The 25,117-nt window shown below is 46.3% G+C and overlaps 1 protein-coding gene across 1 annotated transcript in view; it reads right to left on the bottom strand.

Annotated features, from left to right (window-relative positions):
• Nucleotides 1–23,871, bottom strand: part of LOC144827706 (SH3 domain-binding glutamic acid-rich-like protein 3) — a 54,519-nt gene extending 30,648 nt beyond the window's left edge. Inside the window, exons 1-2 of the mRNA XM_078685918.1 lie at nucleotides 23,782–23,871; nucleotides 23,135–23,302 (exon numbers count right to left, since the gene is read on the bottom strand). Coding sequence (XP_078542044.1) covers nucleotides 23,135–23,302; nucleotides 23,782–23,844 — 231 coding nt within the window. The 5' untranslated portion in view covers nucleotides 23,845–23,871. The remainder of the gene's footprint in view (nucleotides 1–23,134; nucleotides 23,303–23,781) is intronic.
• Between the last annotated feature and the right edge of the window lie 1,246 nt (nucleotides 23,872–25,117).

Here is a 25,117-nt window from a genome sequence, read left to right as displayed (position 1 = left end):
AAGAAGAAGCAGCATTGGGACCAACAAGGTCCAAGGAACTCACCACAAGCAGGAGAGTCAGAGCATGCCCTGAGCAAGCAGGGGAGCCCACTGAAGCAGGAGAAGACCCACAAGAGGACCCACAGGCCGAAGGCACAGAAAGTCAGAGGAGGACCTCTAGCAGCTCACCAAAAAGGAAGGCCCACAGTGTAGAAGATGCAGTGAAGACGCTGTACTTGGTAGGAAGAGATACTGGAGGTTGGAGCTTTTTGTAGCCTGAAGATCTCAGGAGTGTAGAGCCAACAAGCCTTGGCAACAGCAAATGGATGCAGTGCACAGGGGTTTGGTCCTAGTGGTTCAGAGGAGGCATACTGGCCTCAAAATTGCAGAAAGAACAGGTAATGCCTTGAGGCAGTTGCAGAATCACCACAAGTCCATGGGGTATCATGAGCAGCAGATCGGTCAGCTTTCTTGTGGTGCCTACAGATGCAGGGGAGTGACTCCTTCACTCCAAGGGAGATTAATTTGGGTGGCCTTGATGCGCACAGGTCTGTTGATGATCGTGGAAGAAGCACAGACGACGAAGAAGACTTGCAGAACAGCGAGACCAGGAGCAGCAGTCTTCCTTGATGCAATCTCTGTTCCACGGGAAGTCCAGTGAAGTCCAAGAGTTCAGACGGTCAAAAAGTTATGTGGTTTCAGGCTTGAGTCTTGTCTCGAGACAAATCTGAAGAGCTACCCACAGGTAAGCCCTTAAGTACCCTAGGGCAAGGGTTGGAGTAATTAGGGGTCTCTTCGAGAAGAAGGGATGTCCTTTGTCCAGTTTCATGCCACAGTGGGAGCCAAGGACTCCCACAACTGGTTCCAACTGGAGTATGCAAGGAGGGCACCAAATGTGCCCTTCAACGCAGTCTAGTGGTGCTGGCAAGTGCCCCCACCCTTGCCCAATACATTAAGTCCAGTCTGGTAGGTGGTCACACCTCCCTGCGGCAGGAAACCGATTGTGCTACCTTCCCCTGCTCGAGCTGGTCTCAGCCGCAGGAGGTCTGAATCGTGTCTGTGGCCAGCAGCAGCACTGCTTGCTGTCAGACCCTGAAAGGCTTTAACTAGGAGTATAGGGGGATACCCTAAGGGAGACCCCCCCAATACTGTAATTGGTGTTGGGGTATGATTCCAACATATTTGATACCATACATCTTGACTGGGTTCGATGCAGCCACTATGTAGTTAGACATCTCGTAATGACTGATGTCCACTATATATATATTAAAATGGCTGACCACACTTATAAAGCCTGGAGAATCAACTCAGGGTTTGTAGGGGTGTCCAGCTCATGCAGGGACACCCTCACACTTATAATCAAAACTCTGCCATCAGGACTGAAAGGCCTGCCAGAGGGATGACTTATAGTTTTTAAGTGCAGTGACCTCAGATATGTGAAACCGTATATCTGTGTAAGGGGTGCTATTACAAACTCACACAGGCTGCAATGGCAGGCCTGTAGTCGCAGTTTGAGTGGTCTCTCATGGGTGGGACAAATACATGCCGAAGCCCATGGGAGGCCCCTGGTGTACTCATGCCCTTGGCACCTTAGTACCATATACTAGAGACTTACAAGGGTACACCAGTAGTCAAATGTGGATGTACAACAGTACTTACCATGGTCAATTTAGGAAGGAAGCACATTGACTGTCGTCCTGATTAGCAGGCTCTCAGTCAGACTAGTCATAAAATCATACTGACACCAGCACAAAGAGGAGGTAACCATGCTAGAAGGATCCTAACCTTCATATCCTGAAATGCTTCAAGAGAAACTGTGTCTTTTTAAAAGCTTTGTACATAACCAGTTGTGTACAAACTTTGCAGGGTGCTAATACCTTTGAAAACTGAGCTCACAAATGAACAAGACAAATTGTGTGAGCAGGAATTTATAAAAACCAATAGAGAGTTCTGATTGTTTTGCTCAAATTGTTTAAGCCTGCAAAGACAATGGCTCTTTGTGTATGTGTGTGGATTTGCATGATTTAAATTCACAAATTTGGATAGGCAGGCATCCCTGTTCCCATATTACGGAAAGTATGACCACTTTGAAAGAGGGAAAGATTTTCATTCTACTGGACATGACCCTCGGCTTATCACCAAATTAATCTACACAATGAATCAAGACATCTAACATCTTTGATCACACCTGATAGGGCGTATCATTTTAAGTGTATGCCTTTTGGCTTAGCTTAAGCCTCATCTGTGTTTCAGAAGGTCGTTGGGAGTATGTTCAAACATATTGCAGGGGTTACTGACTTCCAGGATGATGTGATGATTCATGGGTGTAATTAACAGCAACATGATGAGTATTCTGCTTGTAAAGTGCACTGCCACTCCTATAGGAGCAACCTGATGCTGAGTGGCAACAAGAATGACTTCATAACACAGAAGTGACCAGAAAGGAACTATATCAGAGAATTACAGAGTAACACTGAGAATCTGGGAACGCAAAAAGCCAAGTCTTCAACTGCTATCTAAAAGTGCCTGGGAAGTTGATCCGAAGCCTTTGTGTCCAGAGCAGCAAAGGATTAACCTCTTAAAGTTTTAAGTTTGAAAGTAGGTGGCTTAAGAAGTTTGCCATGAGAAGACCTTAGAGTCCATTTGGTAGTGTGGTGGTTGAACCTGGAAATGAGATATTTTGGACCCATCGATCTATTGACTCTGAAAGTGCATAAGAGAATTTTAAAAAGGACCCTTTTATGCACTGTGCATCATATGCGGTATATTTTGAGGCAAAGGGAGTCACACTAAGGGTCCGATGTAGGTCGGCAATTACCGGTCGGTACGGGCCAATTTCGGCCGTTACCGACCGGTATTTGTGATTTGACATGTAGGTAGGCCTAATTTACAGAATCGGTATATTTACCGATTCGGTAAATTTACAGATTCTGTAAAATACTGAATCGGTAAATTTACCGAATCGGTAAATACAGATGTAGGTGGCACTGAAAACAGTGCCACAGGCCATTACCGATTCGTTATTTACCATGTAATACTATTACATGGTAAATAACGAATTCCAGTGTACATGCACATCTGTGCATGTACACCTGTGCCATGTGGCACACAGACATGCCCTAAGGGCATGTCTGTGTGTCACATGGCACACAAGCCAGAAACAGGGGTGCAACAGGGTGTCAAAGTGACACCCTGTCCCCCTTGTAAAATCGGTAATTTTACCGATTTGGTAATTACCGAATCGGTATTTGCTATTGAATCCTGTGGGCTTCAAGGCCCATAGGAATCAATGGCAAATACTGATTCGGTAATTACTGAATCGGTAATTACCGAATCCTATCGAATCGGTATTTTTAACGATTTTTTTTCCTACATAGCAATTACCGATTAGTAAATACCGAATCGGTAAAATTCGGTATTTACCATTCGGTAATTTGCTATTACCAACATCTAGCCCTAAGTGTTGAAAAATTCAAGTTTGGTACTTCAAGTTTTGATTATCTGGGATGAAAATTGTCAGCCATTGGTGGCGAGCCCAGATGTAGTCTTGTTAAAGCCATTGAAGATTTTGCTCTTCAGCAGAACAAAGACCAACTAAGATCCTATATGAGGATGTTAGAAGTTTACACCAGGTTTTTCTTTTAGTTGTGGAGAAAAAAACTTGAGAAGATGTCTGAAACAAATTAGAGATTTTTGTGGAGTGACACCTGTAGTCTGGAATTCGACTTGGTGAAAAAACCTTTCGATAACCATGATGAGAGAATTGTCATGACGAATGCCAGTCAGAGAAGTTTGAGGGTAGTGTTGTTTCAGAAGCATAATGGAAGAGAGGAAGTTGTTGCTCTTGCTTCCAGGAGTCAGATAGGAGCTGAACCATCTTATTCTGTAGTGGAACAAGAAGTTCTAGCTTGTTGGTTTGGCATCTCTCACTTCAAGCCGGACTTATGGGGCATATTTTACTGTTCCGATAGATCGTAAACCTCTTATAAACATTAAACATTTTCACCACTAAAGGAGGACGCAGGGCCACTCTGAGGATTTCCAGGTGGCAATATAGATTACTTGAGTAGAATTATAGAGTGGAATATGTTCCTAGAGCCAAATATTTGTTGGTTGATTTTCTTTTTCGTCTTCCTGAGGACTGACTCCAACAGGTTGGGGAAGACTTACTTAGTGTCTGTGTTCACAGTGGAATATCATACCGAGGGTGCCATGTCACAGGATGAATAGTTGACTACAATTAATCAGGATAAGGATTTGGTGATGGTTAGGAATTATATTCTTCAAGAAGGCCTTCCTGGGAGCTGTGTGATGGGTCAGATAACAAGTACAAGCATGTGTTTGAAGAAATGTCCACTATCAATAATCTCCTTTTTCCTTCAGATGTGTGTTTTGTGCCTCTTTGGATAAAAAACACATTTTTGTCTTTGGCTCACGAGGGGCCATAGGGATGTGTGCTAGGAGAAGAAGGATCAGGGAACATTTTTGGTGGCCAGGTTTGGACAAAAGTACTGAGTATTTTGTGTGTGATTGCATGTCTTGTGCCAAAAGATACAAGTATCAACTTACTGTTCCTAGTCCTGTTGAGGCTATTGCTGTTCCCAAGTTGTGTCTTTGGCCCACGAGGGGCCATAGGGAAGTGTGCTATGAAAAGAAGGATCGGGGAACATTTTTATTGGCCAGTTATGGACAAAAGTATTGAGTATTTTGTGCATGATTGCATGTCTTGTGCCAAAAGATACAAGTATCAACTTACTGTTAACTTACTATTAGCGCTACCACACGCTGCTTACCCAAGCTGTCTGACATCATGGCCTGACGCCTTGATGGCCGCCAAGTGCTAACTCGAGGATAACTACATCAGGGATCTGCCCCGGACCCATGAGAGTCCCTCCAATACGGGACCCAGGAACTAAGCTTGAACCAAACAGGATCTGAAAGCAAATCGCGAGATAAGATGAGCCCCGGAATGGAACCTCCAGTGCCTGACCATAAGATGGCTGCCCTTGGCCCTGAACCCTCAGGGTGACCAAACAGCATAGGTAAGCCACCACCATTCCAAAGAGGGGCGAACCTTCCAATCGCAGCCAGGTAGTGATGTGGGCCCTGGCAACAGAGTGATTGCCGCTCCTACAAGCTTTAGGACCCCATGGCCTGACCCCAAGATGGCCGCAAAAAAGCTAACCCCCAGAATTTAAACCGGGGAGCAGCATTTGACCCACGAGAGGCCCAATAATTCAAGGACCCGGGACAGGACCAAACTATTTAATAAGCAAGCACTGGGAAAGCAGTTAAAGCTAACAGCGAGCCGCCAACGAGCTTTGCTGCGCACCCCTTTCCAAAGCTGTGTGCCCCCTTGGCCTTGATGGCTGCCAAGATCTAACCCCCGTAAACTGCACCGGAGAACTACATTTGACTGCCGTGAGTCCTGTCAACCCAAGACCTTACTTAACCTAACAGAAACCACGAGAACTATAAATAATCTGTCACATTACTACTGACAAGCTCTGCAGCATAACCTCCAATGGCTGCCCAGGGCTAACCTCCGACCTACTTCACTGGCCACCCAGACCCGTCGCTCACTAATTGGGAGGCAGCCCCCATCCAATATAGACAAAATGCCTTCTGTCATACCAAACCACCACATTCTGACCACTTCAAACTACCTAAAACCGCACGGCCCAAACTCCTACGCGATCAGCTTCCCCCCAACCTCTCACCCAAAGCTAAAAAAAACCTCAAACACAAACAGATTAGACAGCACCCAGAATCACTATTCACCGACATATATCACTGCTCCTCCAAAGTCCAGATTAAAATGCATCTCATTTTTCACACTGAAAGACCCGAAGAGTGGAACTCTATCATCCGATCACAACTACACATTTCCAAAACGAAGAATACACCTCTTAGCTGCCAACTAACGATCTCTATCCCCAACCGCTAGAGGCAGAGGGGGAATACTTCTGTGACCATCTGCCCCACTGGCACAGTCTTAATCCAAGCTAACAACGACAACCTAGAGGCTTTTGAAGCACTCTTCCCCTCACTTTGGTCTACCTCTGATCATGCCCTCCTTCCCCACCCAACCCAACCCCTCTCCCTGGAAAGTCGGGCCCTCCAGCAGAGCACCCCAACCACTCACATCCCCCCCATTAAGAACACTAGGCTTCCGGCACGTGACATCACCCTCACAGCTGCCACCAAGAACACGGCTCCCCCCCAACCGACCGTCTCCTTGACCACCCCCACCTACTACACCCTCAAACTACTATGATGGACCGCAACACACAGTCCACAACTCCCATCTACTTCCCTAAATCCACACTCATAAGAACGCGGCAGCCACACCTTGACCCTCAACATGCTGCACCCTCAGCCCCGCTCAAGGACCACACGGACAACACAATATCAACTAGGCATCAGGACAGCAGCGTCAGGACACCCCCCTCTCGGGAGGACCCCATTCAGAGCCACCCTACCACCACCCCTGAAGAGACGGGTCAGCATCTCACCCTGCTTGAAAGCCAGCTGGCTATTGTAATTCAGGGCTTCAACAAAATCCTACTAACCTCGCCTCGCTCTGTAAACCACACCAAAATCCCCGCAACACGCCCATCGTGAACAACCCCACTCACCAATCGCTCCCCACGACTCCCCGCCAAAGGGGGCTCCCAACCCCCCTCTCGAATCAAAATCGGAACCTGGACCATACCAGCAGAACTAGAATAGCTTTGTTGAGAGTGAAGCAACAGATCTTGCCTCCTCATATGACACCCCATCAACCGCGACCCCTCAACCCTCACCGGATTCAGAAGGGACCACTCCCCGCCTAAACACCCTAGACCCCCAGCCTCCCTTACCAACATCCTCAGGGCCCCCCTTAAAAAGAACCTCAACAAAGAGGCACACACCACCAACTGCATGCTCATAAACTGCAGATTGCCAATAAACATGCAACAGAGCTAGCAGAATCCATCCTCACCCATGACATAGACATAGCCTTCATCACCGAAACGTGGCTAAACGAATGCTCGACACCAATCATGGACACTCTCCTGCCACCAAGCTTTGTAAACATCAACAAAGATCCAATAGACCAAAAAGGCAGAGGTATAGCAATCATTCATAAGAATAATATATCTGGGACAGAAATTGACACCTTTAACTATAACACCTGTGAATGCCTTTCCGCCAACATCAACACAAGCGACAACAAGACATTCCAGTGCCATCTCCTATACCATCCTCCAGGAAACACCACCGCATTCACAGAACATTTGTCTGACCTGATTGCTCATTGCTCACTCCGAGACGCCAACAACCTAATTCTGGGAGACCTGAACCTACACTGGAATGAAAACAACAACTTGGTAATCCAGAACCTAAATGAGCTGCTGCATAGCAACAACCTTATGCAGCACTGTTCAGAAGTTGCCCATAGCAAAGGAGCGGTCCTTGATGCCAGCATCTCCCAACGGGACACTGTCACAGTCGATCATATCCTATCCGTTGACTGGTCTGACCACCACCTTATCCTATTCCACATCACTCAACCAATCACATATGAACTCCCCACCCATGACCCCCCCAAATGGATGAGAAATCTTAGACGGATCTCCTTGGCTGACTTTGAAAAAAGGGTATTCTCACTCCTACCTATCGCCACTAATGATCTCTTTACAACCGCACTCACCACTCACTTTAACTCTACTATGACTTCCATCATAGATCAATTAGCCCCCCTGAAACTAAAAAAAACTAGGAACATTCCATCCAGATCCTGGTTCAAATCAGACATCAACGCTGAAAGAAGACAGCTAAGAGCTGCAGAACGACTATGGAGGAACGACCCCTCCACAAGCCTCCACGAGCAGCTCAAAGCAACCCAAAGAAAATACAAAAAACACATTAACAACGAAAAACCACCTTCTACTGCACCACCCTGGACAACGCAAAAAGCAGACCCAAAGAACTATTCAACATCATCAGACAACAAACATCCAATCCCTACGTTAACTCAGGTAAGGCAACCAAAGACCTGTGCGACAACTTCGCCAACTTCTTTAAAGACAAAGTCATCAAGATTGAGCTCTCTCTAGACCTCAACCCCAACCCCTCATGCATAAACCCACCCCCAGAAACCGAAGCCAACACATGCAAGCACCCCATGAAAGCCTGGAAATCCTTCAACCCCATAACCGAAACTGAGATTCTCAAACTGATCGCCACCTCCAAACCCGCCTCTCATGCACTAGATCCTATACCCACCCAATTGACAAAAAAGCTGAAACTCTCCATAGCTCCATTCTGGTGCAAGATCATAAACAGCTCCTTGAGAACCGGCGTCATACCTAACTGCCTCAAAGTTGGCCATGTCACACCACTCCCGAAAAAAACAGGTCTTGACACCAACAATCTGAACAACTTTAGACCCGTCTCCAATCTCCCCCTCCTTGCCAAAATCCTTGAAAAGTGCGTTCTTCTACAACTGACTCAGCACATGGCCATCATCAACCTTCTTGATCCCCACCAATCGGGATTCAGAAAAGGCTGTAGCACCGAGACCGCAATGCTTAACATCGTCTCTAGATACTGACAAATGCTGCCTACTCATCCTCCTGGACTTATCGGCAGCTTTTGACACGGTGGATCACAATCTACTCATCAAGGCTCTTCAAAACAGGCTAGGTGTAGACGAGGTGGTCCTACAATGGTTCTCCTCCTTCTTACACAACCGCTCCCAAAGGATAAAATTCAAAACCTTCATGTCCGACTCACACCCCGTCAACAGAGGCGTCCCCCAAGGATCAGTGATCTCCCCTCAATTATTCAACATTTATATGGAACCCCTCACCTCCTCACTCAAAATAGCCTACATCACCTCCCACCTCTATGCAGATGACACCCAGATCTATCTGGAAACCTTCTCCTTTGAAGATATTCAGAGACTAAATAACGCTCTCAAAGAAGTCCAACATTGGTTATCAATGAACCACCTCTAACTCAACCAAGACGAAACCGAAATCCTCCTCATCTTCAACTAAAAAGAAAACCCCCAAAGCATGGAATGACTTAAATCAATCAATGCTCTCAATGGTAATCTCACTCCGGCCAACTCCATAAAATCATTAGGAATCACCCTAGACCCCAAACTTGCCATAGGCAGACACATCAAGAACTCTGTGAAGAGTGCCTATCTCAATCTGAAGCTTCTTAACAAAATAAAACCCTTCATCCCGCCCAAAGACCTCAAACAAGCCACCCAATCCCTGGTGATATCTAGACTCGACTATGGAAATGCTATGCTCACTGGAATAGCAAAATCCCACCTAGCCCCCTTCAAAATAACTCTAAATGCAGCAGCCAGAATGGTCACCGGAGTCAGGAAATTTGAGCACCTTGCACCCGCACTCAAAGAACTAAAATGGCTCCCATTAGAGCTGCCTGTCAGCTTCAGAACTGCCTGCCTCACGCATAAAGCCCTCCACACAGGGAAACCTGACTACCTGGCCTCCAAACTCAAAAAGGTCGGCCAGACAAGGAACCTCAGGAGCTCCACCTCCCTACTGCTCATCCAGATGAAAACACGCAAACAAAAAAACACTGCATGATTCTTCGCAGGAAATGCACCCAAAATCTGGAACTCCATCCCAGCAGATATTAGGACCATCCCGTCCTTTATAAAATTTAAAAAACTCCTAAAAGACCTCTTCCTCAACTGTGCATTCCCGAACAGCTAACCATTGCTAACGGGCACATACCTGCATTCTGCTGCACCATGACACTTTGTCACCAAAATCTACTTCCTCCAAGCGCTCCAACTCCCCTCCCCGCGCGCTCCCTCCCGGAAAATGATTCCGCCCTAGACAACGCGCACTCTGCGAGGTTCTCAGGATTTCAATGTCTCATTGTTGCACCTCACACTGGGACTTCTGAACCAACATGTATACATATGCCTTAGTTTGGGATTCCTGCATTATAACTGTTGTAAAGCGCGCTGATACCCTCAGGTCTGGCCAGTTCTATATAAAACTCCTTAATAAATAAATAAATACATAAATAAATAAATACACACTGTTCCTAGTCCTTTGAGGGTGTTGCTGTTCCCAATAAAGCTTAGAATAAGTTGGCCATGGACATTATTGAGCCTATTGTGGTATGTGGAAATATTTAAGTATGGTATTATAGTCATGGATTTTTTCAGACGATGGCCAGAAGTTAAATTGTACAAACAGCTACTAGTCTAAAATATTAGAAATTTTTGAGTCAAGACAAGACAACACACTTTATTCAGCATTTTTTGCCATCAAAGTTCATGCAATAAAATATCCCATATAAATTGCAGTAATTAAAAATAACATAAAAATATATAAATTCATTAAGACATAACTATAATATTAAAATCATAAAAAAAATAAAAAACAGCATAAAGTTTTCATAAGACAGTCTCCACCATGAATCTTATTAGTTCCATCTTTGGCAATACTAGGTAATACATTCCTTTTAAATTATTTTGCCTGACCCTCCACATGGTCAATAAGAATCGTGAAACCGCAAAGACTACACACTGGGAAGTGTCACTGTTTAAAATTCTCAGAGCGTCTCTATACATTCTGATTCCAGGATTGCGACATGATGGACAAATGTACTCTCTCCTAGCACCTTGGTACGCTGGACAAAAGAGTAGAGCATGCTCTAGTGTTTCATTTGCTTCTAAAAAAAGAAGGACATAACTGAGAATGGGTCCTTGCCTTACACCCCCCCCCCCCCAATCTGCTTGTGAAAGTGGAGAGAGAGAGGGGCCCATATCTAAACTGCAGGAATAATTTCCTTGCATTTGCCAGCTCAATTCTGTCCAAAACAATCCCTCACTTGTAGCTATCTTTCTGTTGGAGAAATGCCAAGGTGATGGATCCAACATTGGTCTGGCTATGCTGTAAACTCATGTTGTGTAGCAGGTAAGCATTCTTAACTTGAGCCTTGGAGATTGCACAGGCCTCTAAAGGAGCATCTCAAAGTTGACCTAAACCAATATTAAAGAAGGTAACTCGTACATACTTCAGCCATGAAACATCATCTGCACCTACCCTAAGTAATATCTCCAACAACCCTGCCTGGTAAGCTGCTAACTCGGGAGTAGACCAAAGTCTCTTCCAATATAGTAAAAACCATAGCCTAATATTATCTGTTATATTTTTTTGCCTCATATCTAGTTTTAATGTGAGCAATGGGGTACTTATAGGAAGGCCAGTTAACACTTGCATAAAATGATTGTCCATCAATCCTAGGATAGACACGTTCCTGTGTCTCTAAAGCTGATTCGAATGCTTGACGATTATAGATTTGAATAGCAGAAGAAATAGGGTGAAAAGGTGAGCCCTTATGTAACTTTAAAATGCCTCCTGATGTTTACTCTAACCTTAACCTTCTCCTTATTATATGGCTTGCCAATTAAAGTGTTCAGTAAATGTAACTCCTAAGTACCCAAAAGTATAAACGCGTTCCGAGGGAGACCCTATCAGGGTGTTGTTGGGGCGTGAAGTTTTACAAGGGTTGAGAACCATATATTTGGTTTTAGCAACATTAATGTCCAACCTCAAAGGCTACAAAATGTGTCAAATCTATCCAGGATCTTTTGGAGTTCAATGGGGGATTTCGAGATAAGGAGTGTGTCATCTGCAAACAGCAGGGCCGAAGTCATGATGTTTGCAAGAGTCGGAGCATCAGGGTTGGCGCAAGGACACATCCTTGTTTAACCCTCTCTTGACAGGGAAGGACTTGGTTAATTCTCCCATCTGGCTACATCTTACTTGGGTGAAGTTACCTTTGTGCAGTTGCTTAATTATATTCATTTAGTGTGGCATCCCCAGATCATCAAAAACCTGCCATAATTTAGAGTGGGAAATCACATCAAAAGCTGGTCTGAGATCAACGAACACCACATATAACCGTCCCCACTCAAATAAGACATTTTTCCAATAATGAAGCTGAAACTGAAGGACTTGGTGTAAAGTACTTGTCCGGTATCTAAATCCTGCCTGCAGCGGGGGGAGAATCTGTGTAGGTGATGTCCACTCTTGAAGCTTATTCAGGACGAATCTTGCAAAGAATTTTTGGATACAATCAATTAAACGCATATGCCTGTAATTGGCTGGGAGGTCCCGAGCTCCGTTCTTAAAAATAGGAATAATCTAAGCCCCAAACCTCATTATAGCAAGAAAGACGAGGGAAAAGTAGGGACCTCACACCTCAGGCAAAGATCTCCTGGGACTTTGGCAATCCTAGGGCTTTATGAGGAACAATCTTACTGATTGCTAGTAAAACTTCCTTGGTAGTATAACTTGGTAATCAGGAGGGTCACTTAGAATAACATATGGAGTTGCCTCAGTCCTGCTATCAAATATGGACGAATCAATGTCATGGGATACACTGGGTTCATAAGGAGAATACAAATTGGAAAAATGCACAGCTCAATCATTCATCGGTATATGGTTTTGAATTGGTGGCACCCCACCGAGCTACAAGTAGCAACTGTATTCCAAAATTAATAAGAGTCACTTCTTTTTACAGATACCAGCAGGGTTCCCACTTTTAGTTTCCCAGTCTCTATAAGCCTCTTGCATACTAGATTTGCGTACCTTTCGAGCCTCCTGAACTTTCAATTGTTCTTGCTGCTTGATGGCATTTGACAACGCTAACCTAGTTGTTCTGCACAGCTGACTATACCAAGTAGGAGGTTTCTGCCTCTTGCCCTAGCGACAAGATTCCATATAAAAGAACTCCTGATTGGAAAACAGCTGCTAATGGGCATTCACAAGTATACTCATCAATCATTGAGGAGGGAGAAGGAAAAAATACGTGATCCATCCAGTTTCCTTGAAATGTAATTTCGTAAATCAGTTAGGGTGGAAGGATCACTTGTCCTGCTAACCTGCATTTTACAGGTAGGTGGTATGTCCCTTGGTAAAAAACCCTTATGCACGTGAGTAGATGTTTTCTGGTAGCGGTATATCTTGGTTCTCCGCTATATTACTCTTGTGTCTGCATAATCACAGGGTTGGTTGGTATGCAGCCTCCACCTGGAGGTAGTAACCCAAGGTTAAAAGCAGTAGTGTTCAGTGATAAGTGGTGATTGTGAGATTAAAATAACTCGGACAGCCAGATAACGATTTTTATTGTTCTGGATTCGAGTCAACAGTGAAAATATAGTAGATATGCGTAAAGAGAATTGTTAAGATTCTCACAATATCAATTCTCGTGAAATTAAAAGGTCATCATGTTTCAGCCCTATTCGCCTAGAAAGGTCAGTGGGCTTTCTTCAGGACCGTGTGGTATGTGAGTGGTAAGGCGACGTGTTAGTCCTTTACGCCTTGGAGGTCAATGTTGTGCCTGTAAATACAAATGATGTAGGTAACCTTGGGGAAGGTAGTTGGACATAGATCAAAAGTGTGCATTTTATATTAACGTGCAACATACAAATATGGCAATACTTTATCGATCACTACATCTTGCAGTCAAAACCACATACTCAAATGCCTGGTTTGCAACCATGCTCATTGTTCGTTATCTGCGATCAAATGGCAAATTTCCTTCTCATTATCGGTATTTTTATACACACCGTGTATGACTCGAATCCAGAACAATACAAATCGTTATCAGGACAAGGGATCCTTCCACCCCCTAACTGATTTACGAAAGAAACATTCACAAGTATAGCCAAGTCACACAGCACATGATGGGACTGCTCTAATAATAGCAGAATGTCATCTATTCCTCCGACAACACAGTTATATATGCTACCAATTAATTCTTCAGACAGGCAAAAAGCACTCTATTTAACCCCACACCTGTTAGTAGATAGGGCCAACCTTCTATTGAAGAGATCATCATGGACGAGTCAAACTACGGGCATTTACGGATTATGGTTGCTATCAGTGCAAGATAACACTGTCATGTCTATAAGGGCAGGTCAGACCTGAGCACCCAGAAGGAAGTAGTCCAAAAGGCTAGATCCCTGGAGCTGGTTAAATGTTTGGCATCCTTCCATATCTGAAGCGGTCCTACAGTTACATGCCCTAAGGCTTACATTTAAGGTGAAAGCATTTAACTAGACTGCCAGGAGGGATCATCTAACTTCTGTAGTGATTGTCAATGGGGGTATGGACCATGCTTGGTCCTCTTAGAAAGAATGCAGATTAAGAAGTGCATCCAACGGTTCAAACTGACAATTAAAGTCTCCACCTACTATTTTCATTAATTGAGAGGGAAGTGCAGCTGTGTGTGCAGCTAAAAAACTAACCCCAATGACTCCGGTTTACCACTCTTCAGTCTACAATAGATATTATAAACATGACAGGATATGCAATCAAAAGATACTAAGCTGATGTCTACTATATCTGGCAAAGCCAACTTAACTTTATTAGGAGCATGGAGAGTGTTTTTAACCCATATTGTGACACCCCCTGAGGTCCTACCTCTTCCTGAAGAAACACCCATCTCGCTATAATTTGCAAACCCTAGACGATAAAGCAAAGTGGTGAACCAGGTATCTTGGAACAGACATATATCATAAGAGTCAATGAAATTACACCACTCTGGATTAGAAAGTTTGGATTGAAGACCAGCAATGTTCTAAGAGGCAAAGGGATCGAAAGTCCAATTCGCAGAATCCTGTACAACTGCAGATCTTAAGCTCTCCTTCCCTGTATCTTCGTGTCAGTCTATATCAACTAGCACATCATAGCGATTATGTACTGGAATGCCAAATGGCGAAAGAGGTGGAGGGTTGAAGACAGCAGCAGGATCACGTACAAACTCAGGTGTGGGCAAACTTAATTTATAAAAAAAGCCCAGGGGAAGTGGAAGAAAATTGCTGGCAACCGAACATCTTCCTACTTGCCCACAATTAGATACTTAACCAAAAGGGGGGATGTGAAATTTACAACCATACAGTCACCTTGCTGATCCACGACCCGAGCCAATCAAGACCACTGTTCTTGTCAATAGAATATTACTTTTCAAGTTAAGGGGGAGGTTTCTATACCGGGTCAACCAGTGCAGAGTCTTGTTGAGTAAATTCTCATGAGTCTCCCGCTGCTCCCTTCGTAATTGAGGAACTCCCAATAAAAACTACCACATAAGAGCAAGCATGTGGAGGAAGATTAATCACAGGCTGCTCGATTGTTTGGACTGGGCTCTCCATAGGGCCTTTCCCCCACTTGTGGTGGATCTGAAACCGCTACTTTTGACATTGTCTACTTAAGTTATAAGTACAACCGTCACTGATTATTAGAGAGTCTACAGAATTATTGGTAAGATATGGGGCCTTGGCTATTAAACCAACTGGTGCTGGTGGAAATAAGCAGGCGGCATTATCAACCATCCTTGTGTCCACCACCTTGATGGATTTAAGAGCCGGTCCTACAGTAGAGTTCAAGTTATCAAGCACCTCTAGACCACTGGGTGCCAGAAGAATATGTTCTATAGTGTCCAACTCTGCAATAACTGGTGAAAACGCCATCTGAATTAAAAGTCCTTGATCTTCATTAGGCTGTCCTCCAATGAAATCACCCCCACACGTAATTTTTTCAACAAGTCAATCGAGCCCCCTTCTGCATCGCGGAGATAGGGGTGGTCAGAATAAAAAATTGGTGCATGGATTGGCAGTGGGGTTGAAATTCCCTTTCGTCCAGTTTTGGCCAAATGTTTCAACTGTTTGAGGTCTGACGTGGAACTTAAGGCAGGCTTCTTCCTAACCACAGGTAGTGTTTGGGGCACGGAATCTAATGGCCCTGCAGCAAGTGGACCCGGGGCTGGAACTCCAGGTGAGTGGCCTGGCGGTGACTTCATGTTGATTAAACTAAGGGAGAGCCTTCTCTCCATGAGGTCAATTTCATTGCTGATAACCTTTACCACCCTCTGTAACATTCTATCAATTGATGTTGAAGTTGGAGAAGGGGTTGGTAGATTCAAAGGACCTCCTACCCTTTTCTTCCCTATTACATGATAAGGACAAGTGGAAGGGTATCAAAGATATAGGTGGCTGGGGGCTAGTACAAACCAAGTTACCCCCTCCTCCTCCGCTGTAACCAAAGTCCTGGTTACGAATGAAATGCCTAGCAACACAGGAGCAGACTTGTCAGTTCCACTTCCTCCTGGAGGATCAAAGAGGATCAAAGAGGGAAAATTGTAACTGCCCAAGGCCCATAGGCCCCACACCTCAGCAGGATGAGCCTGTGGCAGAGCTTCAAAATGCTCAATGCCGCAGGCCTCTCAGACAGAAGCCGGGCCTGAGATTGTGCCTCCCACAGCCCCAGCCCAGTACCAGTCCCCTTGCTCACCAGGGAAGCAGTGTCGCTGCAAAATGGGCCCCACACACACAGGGGGCAGGGATGCACACAGTCTAAGACAGTAAGCCACAAGCATGGGCATCTCACCTCAGGCATGACCATCTCCAACGCCCGGCAACTGAAGCTCCTCCCTTCCACACACCAGAAGGGCCATGCAGCTCTCTGTCAAGGGCTCTCCCGGAATCAGCATAGCTCTTGATCCGGGACATTCATTGGGCCCCAGAGATGCGTCACCTCAATCTTCAGTCTCCTGGAAGATTCCACAGGCAGTCCATGTATTCTGTCTCAGCATTGGCATGTGGCTCAATCATCATGGGGGAAAATCTCCTGTTAAGTGCGATGTCCTAATCCTCCTCGATGGTCTTCTCTGCTCGAGGCAGGCAGGCAGGCCAATTTTTGCTGGAGAAGGAAGTCCAGATGCAATTTACACTAACAATGGTAGTCAATTCCCGCCCTCGCAGTTTAATTTATTTTTAACCATTTGGGTTTGAAGCATTCCAAAACTTTGTTATTCCATCGTAGGAGTAACGGTCTAGTTGAGCAGTGTATTAGAGTCCTCAGATACAAACTGCAACCTACTAAGGGCAATGGGTTAGGTTGTGTTCTGAAGCTAATAAAAGTTCTTAGGGCTATAAAAACTACTCCCAAGTATTAACTGTGCATCACTTAGAGGTAGGGTTCCTTCTTCCAAATTGTTTAGAACTTGGACAGGATACTTTTCCGTTCCAAAAACTAACCCGATAAAATGTGGGTGATTAGTGATTGCATGCTCAAGTCAAGTATCTAGGCAAAAACAGAAGTGTTAAGGTGCTTGTTGGTGATTACGTGAGGGTAAAAATATCCATCCATCCATTATACCTTTATTTCGGCCACTAGGGCCATGAAAGTGCAAGCATCAATAAAACAGATAGTAAACACTTGTGATTAAAAAATTTGAGTAGGTTCAATTTCATCTTTTTAAACAGAGACCATCCACTGAACACACAGGAAATACGAGTCACAGCAGGGATATAAAAATATACTTAATACTGTCTTAAACCTGTTAAAAACAGGATAAAAGCAGCCCACTAGTGATAGGCTGCACTCTAAAATATTTTTACACCAAGAGAAAATAAGAATAAAGCCAAGTATGTTGGCAAAAACAGAAGTGTTAAGGTGCCTGTTGGTGATTGCGTGAGGGTAAAAATATCACAAGTTCTACCAAAGGGTAAGTCCAAATTTTCTTCTCTCAAAAGAATGATGGAGGTGAGAAATAAAAGGTCAAATTGGATGATGGGAAATGGTGCAATAAAGATACCATTTCTATTGTTTATGGGATTACTGGTGCGAACAGAGTACCGATGGAGTGGGAGAGAAAGGAAAGGAACAATTGAATAGAGCCAAAGGGTAAAGTATAGATGGAGAAAGAGGGAAATTTAGGAAACAATTGGAGGAGTCAGTGGTATGTGAGTCTCTCATAGGAAGACAATTTGCCTGCCAAATGTCAAGATTTGGTGTTGAATGTTAATTATCATTAAGTGGGGGGCGTGGCCAAGCAGCATGGCCGACAGGACATGAGCTCCGCCAGCTCCCATCCCGGAGACCCAGTTATCCTGTAAAAAGATCCTGCCTGGGCTGTCTATTCATGGAATTGCGAGCCTGAAGCTTCCCTTATACCAGCGGGACCCCTGTACTGGAGGGGCGAATCGCGGAACCCTTGCAAACTGCGCCAAAGATCCTGTGGGCAGCCTGAGGGCTCCGGAGCGATCTACGTGAGGCCGTGGTCTGGGCCTACATTGGAGCATTGCAGTGGGAGTGGCCCATCCGGACGAGGCCTTCAGCCGATCTGGAGTCGGGCCTGGCTTCGGAGGAGCCTGCTCTCATCGGAGGTTGCGGCTGACAGGTGTGGATGTGCGGCTGGATGCTACCGGGCGGCCTTGGTGATCTGGACTGCCTTACCCCCGCGAAAGGAGATCGCGGCGCCCACCCCTCCCCCTGACGATATACTGAAGCGGATCCTACGCTGGGAGAGCGTCCCTCCGGTGAGTGCCTGTCTGCTCCCTGAGGCCCTGGGGGGCCGACGAGAGGCCTGAGACAGACTCTAGTGCCGCACTTCGGGGAACACGCCTGCTCTCATTGGGGGCTGCGACAGGCACGCGTTGCTCTGCGGCTGGGAGTTGCCGGGCGGCCTCGGCGATCTGGACTGCCTTGCCCCCGTGAACGGGGATCGCGGTGCCCACCTCTCCCCCTGACGATATATTGAAGCGGATCCTCCATCGGGAGGGTGCCCCTGCAGCGAGTAACCGTCTGCTCCCTGGGGCTCTGGGGGGCTGACGAGAGGCCTGAGACAGACCGTGGTGCCGCACTTAGGGGGACACGCTTGGTGGGGTTGGCGCCTCCAAGAAGTAATGCATAATTTGGGGGCTCTGTATGTGTGGCGGACCTGCCACCCCACTCAGAAGCTCTATACCTGTTATACCCTGACGCATGGGACACATAGTAGATTGGACCGCGTACTTGCGGCCAATCTCGTTCCGTCTCTTACTTTGACGGTTACACATCAGGCCCGATATTTGTCGGATCATGCCCCGGTGACATGCATGGCACAGTGGGCTGACCAGGCTGCCCGTCCCTGCACCTGGCGAATGCCGGTGGACATTCTCCAAGACCGAGTGGGAAGAGACCACGTGGTGACTGCACTACCGGATTACATAGATTTGAACTGGGGGAGTGGTGATTTACCCTACTCCACCAGATGGGAGGCCCTGAAGGCGGTGGTACGCGGGGCTTGTATGAGCCTTACATATGGGGTCCGGAAACAGCTACTGTCTGATTTACGGGATGCAGAGGTCGTGCTTCAGCGCACTCAGACTCGCCCGGATCCTGATACTTCGGACCAGGAGACAGAGAAGGCGGCTCAGATGTCTGTACATGACATCCTCACCCGCCTTGATAAATATACTTTGGGCCAGTACAGACAGCGTCTTCACCGCGAAGGGGACAAATCTGGCCGATTAATGGCCTGGATCCTGCGGCGTGAGTTTGCACCGGAGAGGATAGTTGCCCTACGAGCCCCAAGTGGCAATATGGTGCACTCGGAATCTGCTATTCTTGAAGTCTTTCGATCCCACCTGCAGACCGTATATGCAGCTGACCCCTTGGTCACGGAGGCTTCATATCGGCCCTATCTTCAGGACTTGGATCTCCAGACCCTCTCGGAGGGAGCGGCGAAGGAACTAGATGCGGGGTTGACGCTACAGGAGATCAGCGTTTCCCGCCTGAATTTTATCACTCGTTCGGGGGAGTCCTGGCCCCCCTCTTGTTGCAGGTTTATAATGAAGCCCTGGAGTCTGGCGTTCTTCCACCTACTATGAACCAGGGAGAGGTCTGCATGATCTTGAAACCGGGTGGGGATGGTTGCGACCCTTCAGCATTCAGGCCTATCACCCTGATCAATACGGACGCGAAGATCCTCACTAAACTATTAGCCACTCGCCTAGCCCCGCACATGACCCACTTGATCCACTCGGACCAGTGTGGGTTTATCCCTGGCCATAATACAACGATGAACTTGCGGCGCCTGAATCATATCCTCCATGAGGTACGTGGGAGAGAGGGTCCCCATGTGCTGGTGCAATCGACCTGGCTAAGGCCTTTGACACGGTTAACTGGGGGTATCTGCTGGAGATGCTCCAGAGGACGGGGTTCGGGCCGGTGTTCTGCCAATGGGTCCGTGTGCTCTATGGGGCACCCCGCGCTAGGGTTCGGCTTGGGTCGGCCCGCTCGGAGGAATGGTCCCTGGGGAGGGGCACTCGACAGGTGTGCCCCCTCTCCCCGCTCCTGTTCGCTTTAGCAATAGAGCCCTTGACGGTTTCTGTTCGCGCCGTGCTTGAGCAGTGGGGCATTACGGTGGGCGACACCGTAAACGTGATCTCCCTCTATGACGACGATGCTTTATTCTATTTGATGTCCCCTAGTGAATCGATTACCCGCCTTGATGCGGATTCTGGACCGCTTTGGCGCGGCCTCTGGACTCCGCATTAACCTTGGTAAATCCTTGATTTTCCCGCTGGTGGGCTGTGCTCCTAACCCGAGTGCGGATCCCCCGTGTCTGGGGCTATGATGGAAGCGTGAGGCGTTCCGCTATCTCTGCATTCAGGTGGCCCTGACCGACGAGCACCTGCTGGCTTACAACGCCGACCGAGTGCTTCGGACTCTTCACAAGTCTGTGTCTTTCTGGAACACGCTTCCGCTCTCCCTTATGGGACGATTGGCAATCGCCAAGATGGTGAGGCTCCCCAGGATATTGTACTTTTTGCAAAATACCCTGTGTCCGCTTCCTTCCCGAGTATTTCGCACACTTGATTCGCTCCTCACGTCTCTGCTTTGGGCAGGCGGGCGTAGCAGAGTTGCTCTGCGCACGGTGACCCGATGTTGGGAGGAGGGAGGCCTCGAGGCCCCGAGGTTTGACCTATATTATTATGCGGCACAGCTCCTCCCAGCCGCAAAGTGGTTCGCGGAGGAGGATAACTGGGAGCTGCAATTGCTGACGGGCAGAGCGAACGAGAGGGCTCTGAGAGAGGCTCTGAAGCAGGGAAGTGGAGCGGATGTGGCCTTGCCCTATGTGGTACGACACACAGCGGAAATTTGACAGCGATTCGTCGAGAAGGTATTGAAACGGGCCCCCTTCCATAGGGAGCTGCTGGTGTGGATCTTGGCCCCGGTGCTCCGGATGGAGGAGAATGTGTCCTACCGGGAATGGTGGAATGGCGGATGTGAGACTTTGGTGGACCTCTATCCAGATGACTCCTTTGTGTCCTTTGAACGAGCCACGGAGTTCTTTGGATTGAGAGGGGGGCAGTACCTACACTACAGAGGGCTCCAGGAAATGGCTAGAACGACGTGGCGTCAGTTCCCGGAGGCACCCCCGCTGACCCACACCCTTGACATCCTTATATCATGTGGTAGAGGTAGAAGGCTGGTCTCCGAGCTCTACTCGGCCATGAGACAGGATTCGACCCCACCGACCGCGCCGTCCTGGGCTGCCTGGGAGGTGGACTTGGGGGTGGCTCTGGAGCCGGGACAGCGCAAACGAATTGGGTTTTTGACCCGAAAAGTCTCGTGTAATGCACGGTTCAAGCTGATACATTTTAACTTTGTCCACCGTACCTATATGACCCCAGTTTCTCTGAATCGCATCTCTGCAGATAGGCGACACAACTGCCCTAGGTGTGGGGCGGAGAGGGCGGGATTTTTCCATCTAGCCTGGGAGTGCCCAGGGGTCAATGCCTTTTGGAGGGAGGTGGTGGACCATATTGGTCGTGCTACGAAACTCAAGATTACACTGGATCCGCTCCGTTGTCTCTTGGCCCTAGTACCCAAACCTAAAAAAAGGAATCTCTCTTACAAGTTTTTACAATTATTACTGGTCTTGGCAAGGCGGCGCGTAGCTATCACTTGGATGGGGCAGAAGGCTTCCGAGATATCCCTATGGCTGAGAGATGCTAGAGAATGGTCCCTGGCTGAGGAGACACATATGCAGGGCACTCGCCGGGATGGGAAACTACAGGACGACCTGCTTGCCTGGAGGTTGATGTGTATAGAGGGGTTGAGGGATGATGATTCAGATGCCACCAGTGCCGAGTTGTTCACTCCTGAGGGGCCTGGATCCGAGAGCGACGGGGAGGGAGACGGGTTGGAGGGCCCTGGTCCGGGATAGTGCCCTGCTAGACGCACACTAATGTTCCTTGTTATACATAGCTGTGATTTGCTCTGATTCCCGAAGGTCTTCTTCTGGGTATAGTGTCTGCAGCATCTCGGGCCTCGCATGGATAGCCTGACTTCTTCACGTACTTTATCACTGATGCCACGCACGGGGGGTTTGTTCCTTGTTCTATGTTAAAACAGTGTTTTATTGGAAACATAACAAAAAGTAGTTATCCAGAGGGATAGGAGTGGGATTATATGAAGGACGTGGGAGAGAGGATATGTATATAAAAATCAGCGGAATACAATGATGGCTACATATTGTTAATGTACGGCTATGTTTATTTGAGACATGCTCTGAATTTACGCCGCCCTGCCTCCGGGATGTGGGCCCATATGGCTGTGTTTTACTCTGAACATCGCATGTTGATAATCTTGTCCTTGATTGCCCTGAGAGGCTATGAGAACCAGTGCCTTCTATGGTTTCGCAATAAAAATATTTTAAAAAAATAAATTATCATTAAGTGGCATTTGTTGTTATGGTCATCCATGGTATTTGCATTTTGTTATGCTATTGTTTTATTACTGGGAATGTGTATAAAGGGGAGGTGTGTTGGGGCTTCTCCTTTGGCATATTTATAGTTTGCTAGTGCTGTTGGTGGAATACATGGCTATGGGGAAGGTTCTGTGAAGCAATTTTTATTTAGATTGCGAAGGGCAGGTTGAAGGGAACAGCTGGATCTGGAGTGGTTGCGGGTGGTTTCTTCCTTCTTGTCTTCTTAATATATACAAATAAAGAAGGAATTTACTTACCTAGAACCTCGCTTCTTTTTTGAAGGTTAAATGGAAAAGCCCGACATCTGCATCCACTGAATTTTCCCCTCTCCTACCTGAGTGCTGTTGCCAGCCATGCCCAGTGCAGTTACTGGAAATTGCCCCACTTTGACACAGTGGTAGCTGTGATCGGGTGTGTGCTGCATGATTTGACTAATGCCTGCATCACTTATTTGTCACTGTTTGACATGCACGCTCTTGCTCAACTAGCTAATAGACTGTGACAGGCAAAGCGCCATTGCCAAAAAGGGAAACATTTAACAACATTAGATATTTTCTCTTACCCCACAGTAGTCATCGCCATTGAATATCTGCGGTGGTACGGCACCTGGATTTCCGCTCTTCTGCCGCATCTCTTGAAGAAGGTTTTCACTGATCGATATATCTATTAGCTCATATTTTACTTGATTAGCATCTAGAAGGTGAGTAACTTCGAACTGCCTCTTCTTCACCTGGGTGAATCAAGCAAAAGCCCTTGCGTTAGCCATCATGTGTCATCAAGGATGCACCGCATAAGTCCTGGAGGCGGATCCATCCTGGACCTTTAGGGCAACCACTGACTAAGTAACTGAGATCTATTTAGATTAGTGTTTTTTAAATTTCTTGTATGTGGATTTCTGATTATCATGACATGGCTCTGTCACGTTCATAAAAACATTTCTGAATGACTGTGTTGGAGATGCTCCATTGAGAGGACTGGAGAACTCCAGTTTCACATCATCAGAAAATGTTTGGATGACTTTTTACAAACATCGCTAAACCACTTTGCATACGAACAATTCTTTCAATTTGCGAACATATACAAAATTGTTTGTATAGTTTCCTATAAGAACAATATAATCATGACATACTTGAGTAATACATCCTTGCGACACATTTGTTTCAAAAGGTTACACACCTCATGAATTGATTTGATGTAGGCTTTACCTACCTCCCTGGAGCCAGAGACACTGGTATAGTAAACCTTAATGCTCGTGGGATTGTTTGGAGACATGGCAGATGACAGTTCTATTTCGACACTTCTGCTTTACCGGGTGCTGCTCTTCAGCCTGCCCAGGCCCAGTAAAAATATACTAAGTCAACCTGAAACGAAACCAAAATACAGCGATGGACGAGGAATCCGCTTTGTACTTCCGTTTGTAGGACGCAGGAACATATGCTGGTTGCTAAGCTCCGTGTTATGTTCTATGTGTGCAACATTCTTGGCAATCTGCATGTGTCATAATATATTCAGAACGCATAGTTTTAAGTGAAGGAACGCAGTCTGAATTATAAGCCTTTTCCAAAACTCACCGAACTGATGCTCTTTGTTTAGGGAAGGGGGGCGGCCTTGAATACTGTTTTACAGGATGAGGATGAGGCTTGTACATGTAGGCAAAGTGTACTGGAGTGTATTTTGCCACTTCACCTAAAGTGATATATTCTACGTGTACCTAGACACATAGTGCAAGGACTAGCCGGATTCACTACTTTTGATGCTCGCAAATAGGAGTTGGAGGAAAGGATGTAAATGCATTTGAACATGGACTATAAAAGATGGGACACATTTGGAGCAAATACGTGGCAAGCATAATACGTAATCTAAAATGGGGTTGATCCTTGTTGACTCACACAGAAATGTTTAGATCATACACTTTTAATCTGCACTCTTTAGGCTATAAATGCTATATACTAATATTCCAATTTGTATTTTACCCTGGGCAATCTCAAGTTATACTCGTTCACACTGGGGCACAGTCAGCTAAAATATTAGAAATGAAAAAAATATAATCACATTCTATCTAAAAATGTGAGACGCCCTTCCTTCAAGATTTCCATTCCTCTCGACTATGTCTGTCCCTCAATCACTTAATCCCCTTACTCAAACCAGCCAGCTCTTCTCCACCCCGTGACTAATTCGCTGCTCAAATTAATAAACTTCTGGTTCTCCACTCATGCATTCAAACATTTTTTTGTTACTTAGTATGTTCTGAACCCTGGCATCATCTCGCCCAAATCAATCAATCAATCAATCAATCAATCAATCTATCTATCTATCTATCTATCTATCTATCTATCTATCTATCTATCTATCTATCTATCTATCTATCTATCTATCTATCTATCTATCTATCTATCTATCTATCTATCTATCTATCTATCTATCTATCTATCTGTCTGTCTGTCTGTCTGTCTGTCTGTCTGTCTGTCTGTCTGTCTGTCTGTCTACCTACCTCCCCCACCCCCCATTAAGGCCTGTTTTCATGCTCAATCCTGATGCAGCACCA

This window comes from Lissotriton helveticus, chromosome 4_1 (assembly GCF_964261635.1).
Source record: "Lissotriton helveticus chromosome 4_1, aLisHel1.1, whole genome shotgun sequence".
In the NCBI taxonomy this organism is placed as follows: domain Eukaryota; kingdom Metazoa; phylum Chordata; class Amphibia; order Caudata; family Salamandridae; genus Lissotriton; species Lissotriton helveticus.
This window is presented reverse-complemented; position numbering and strand designations above follow the sequence as displayed.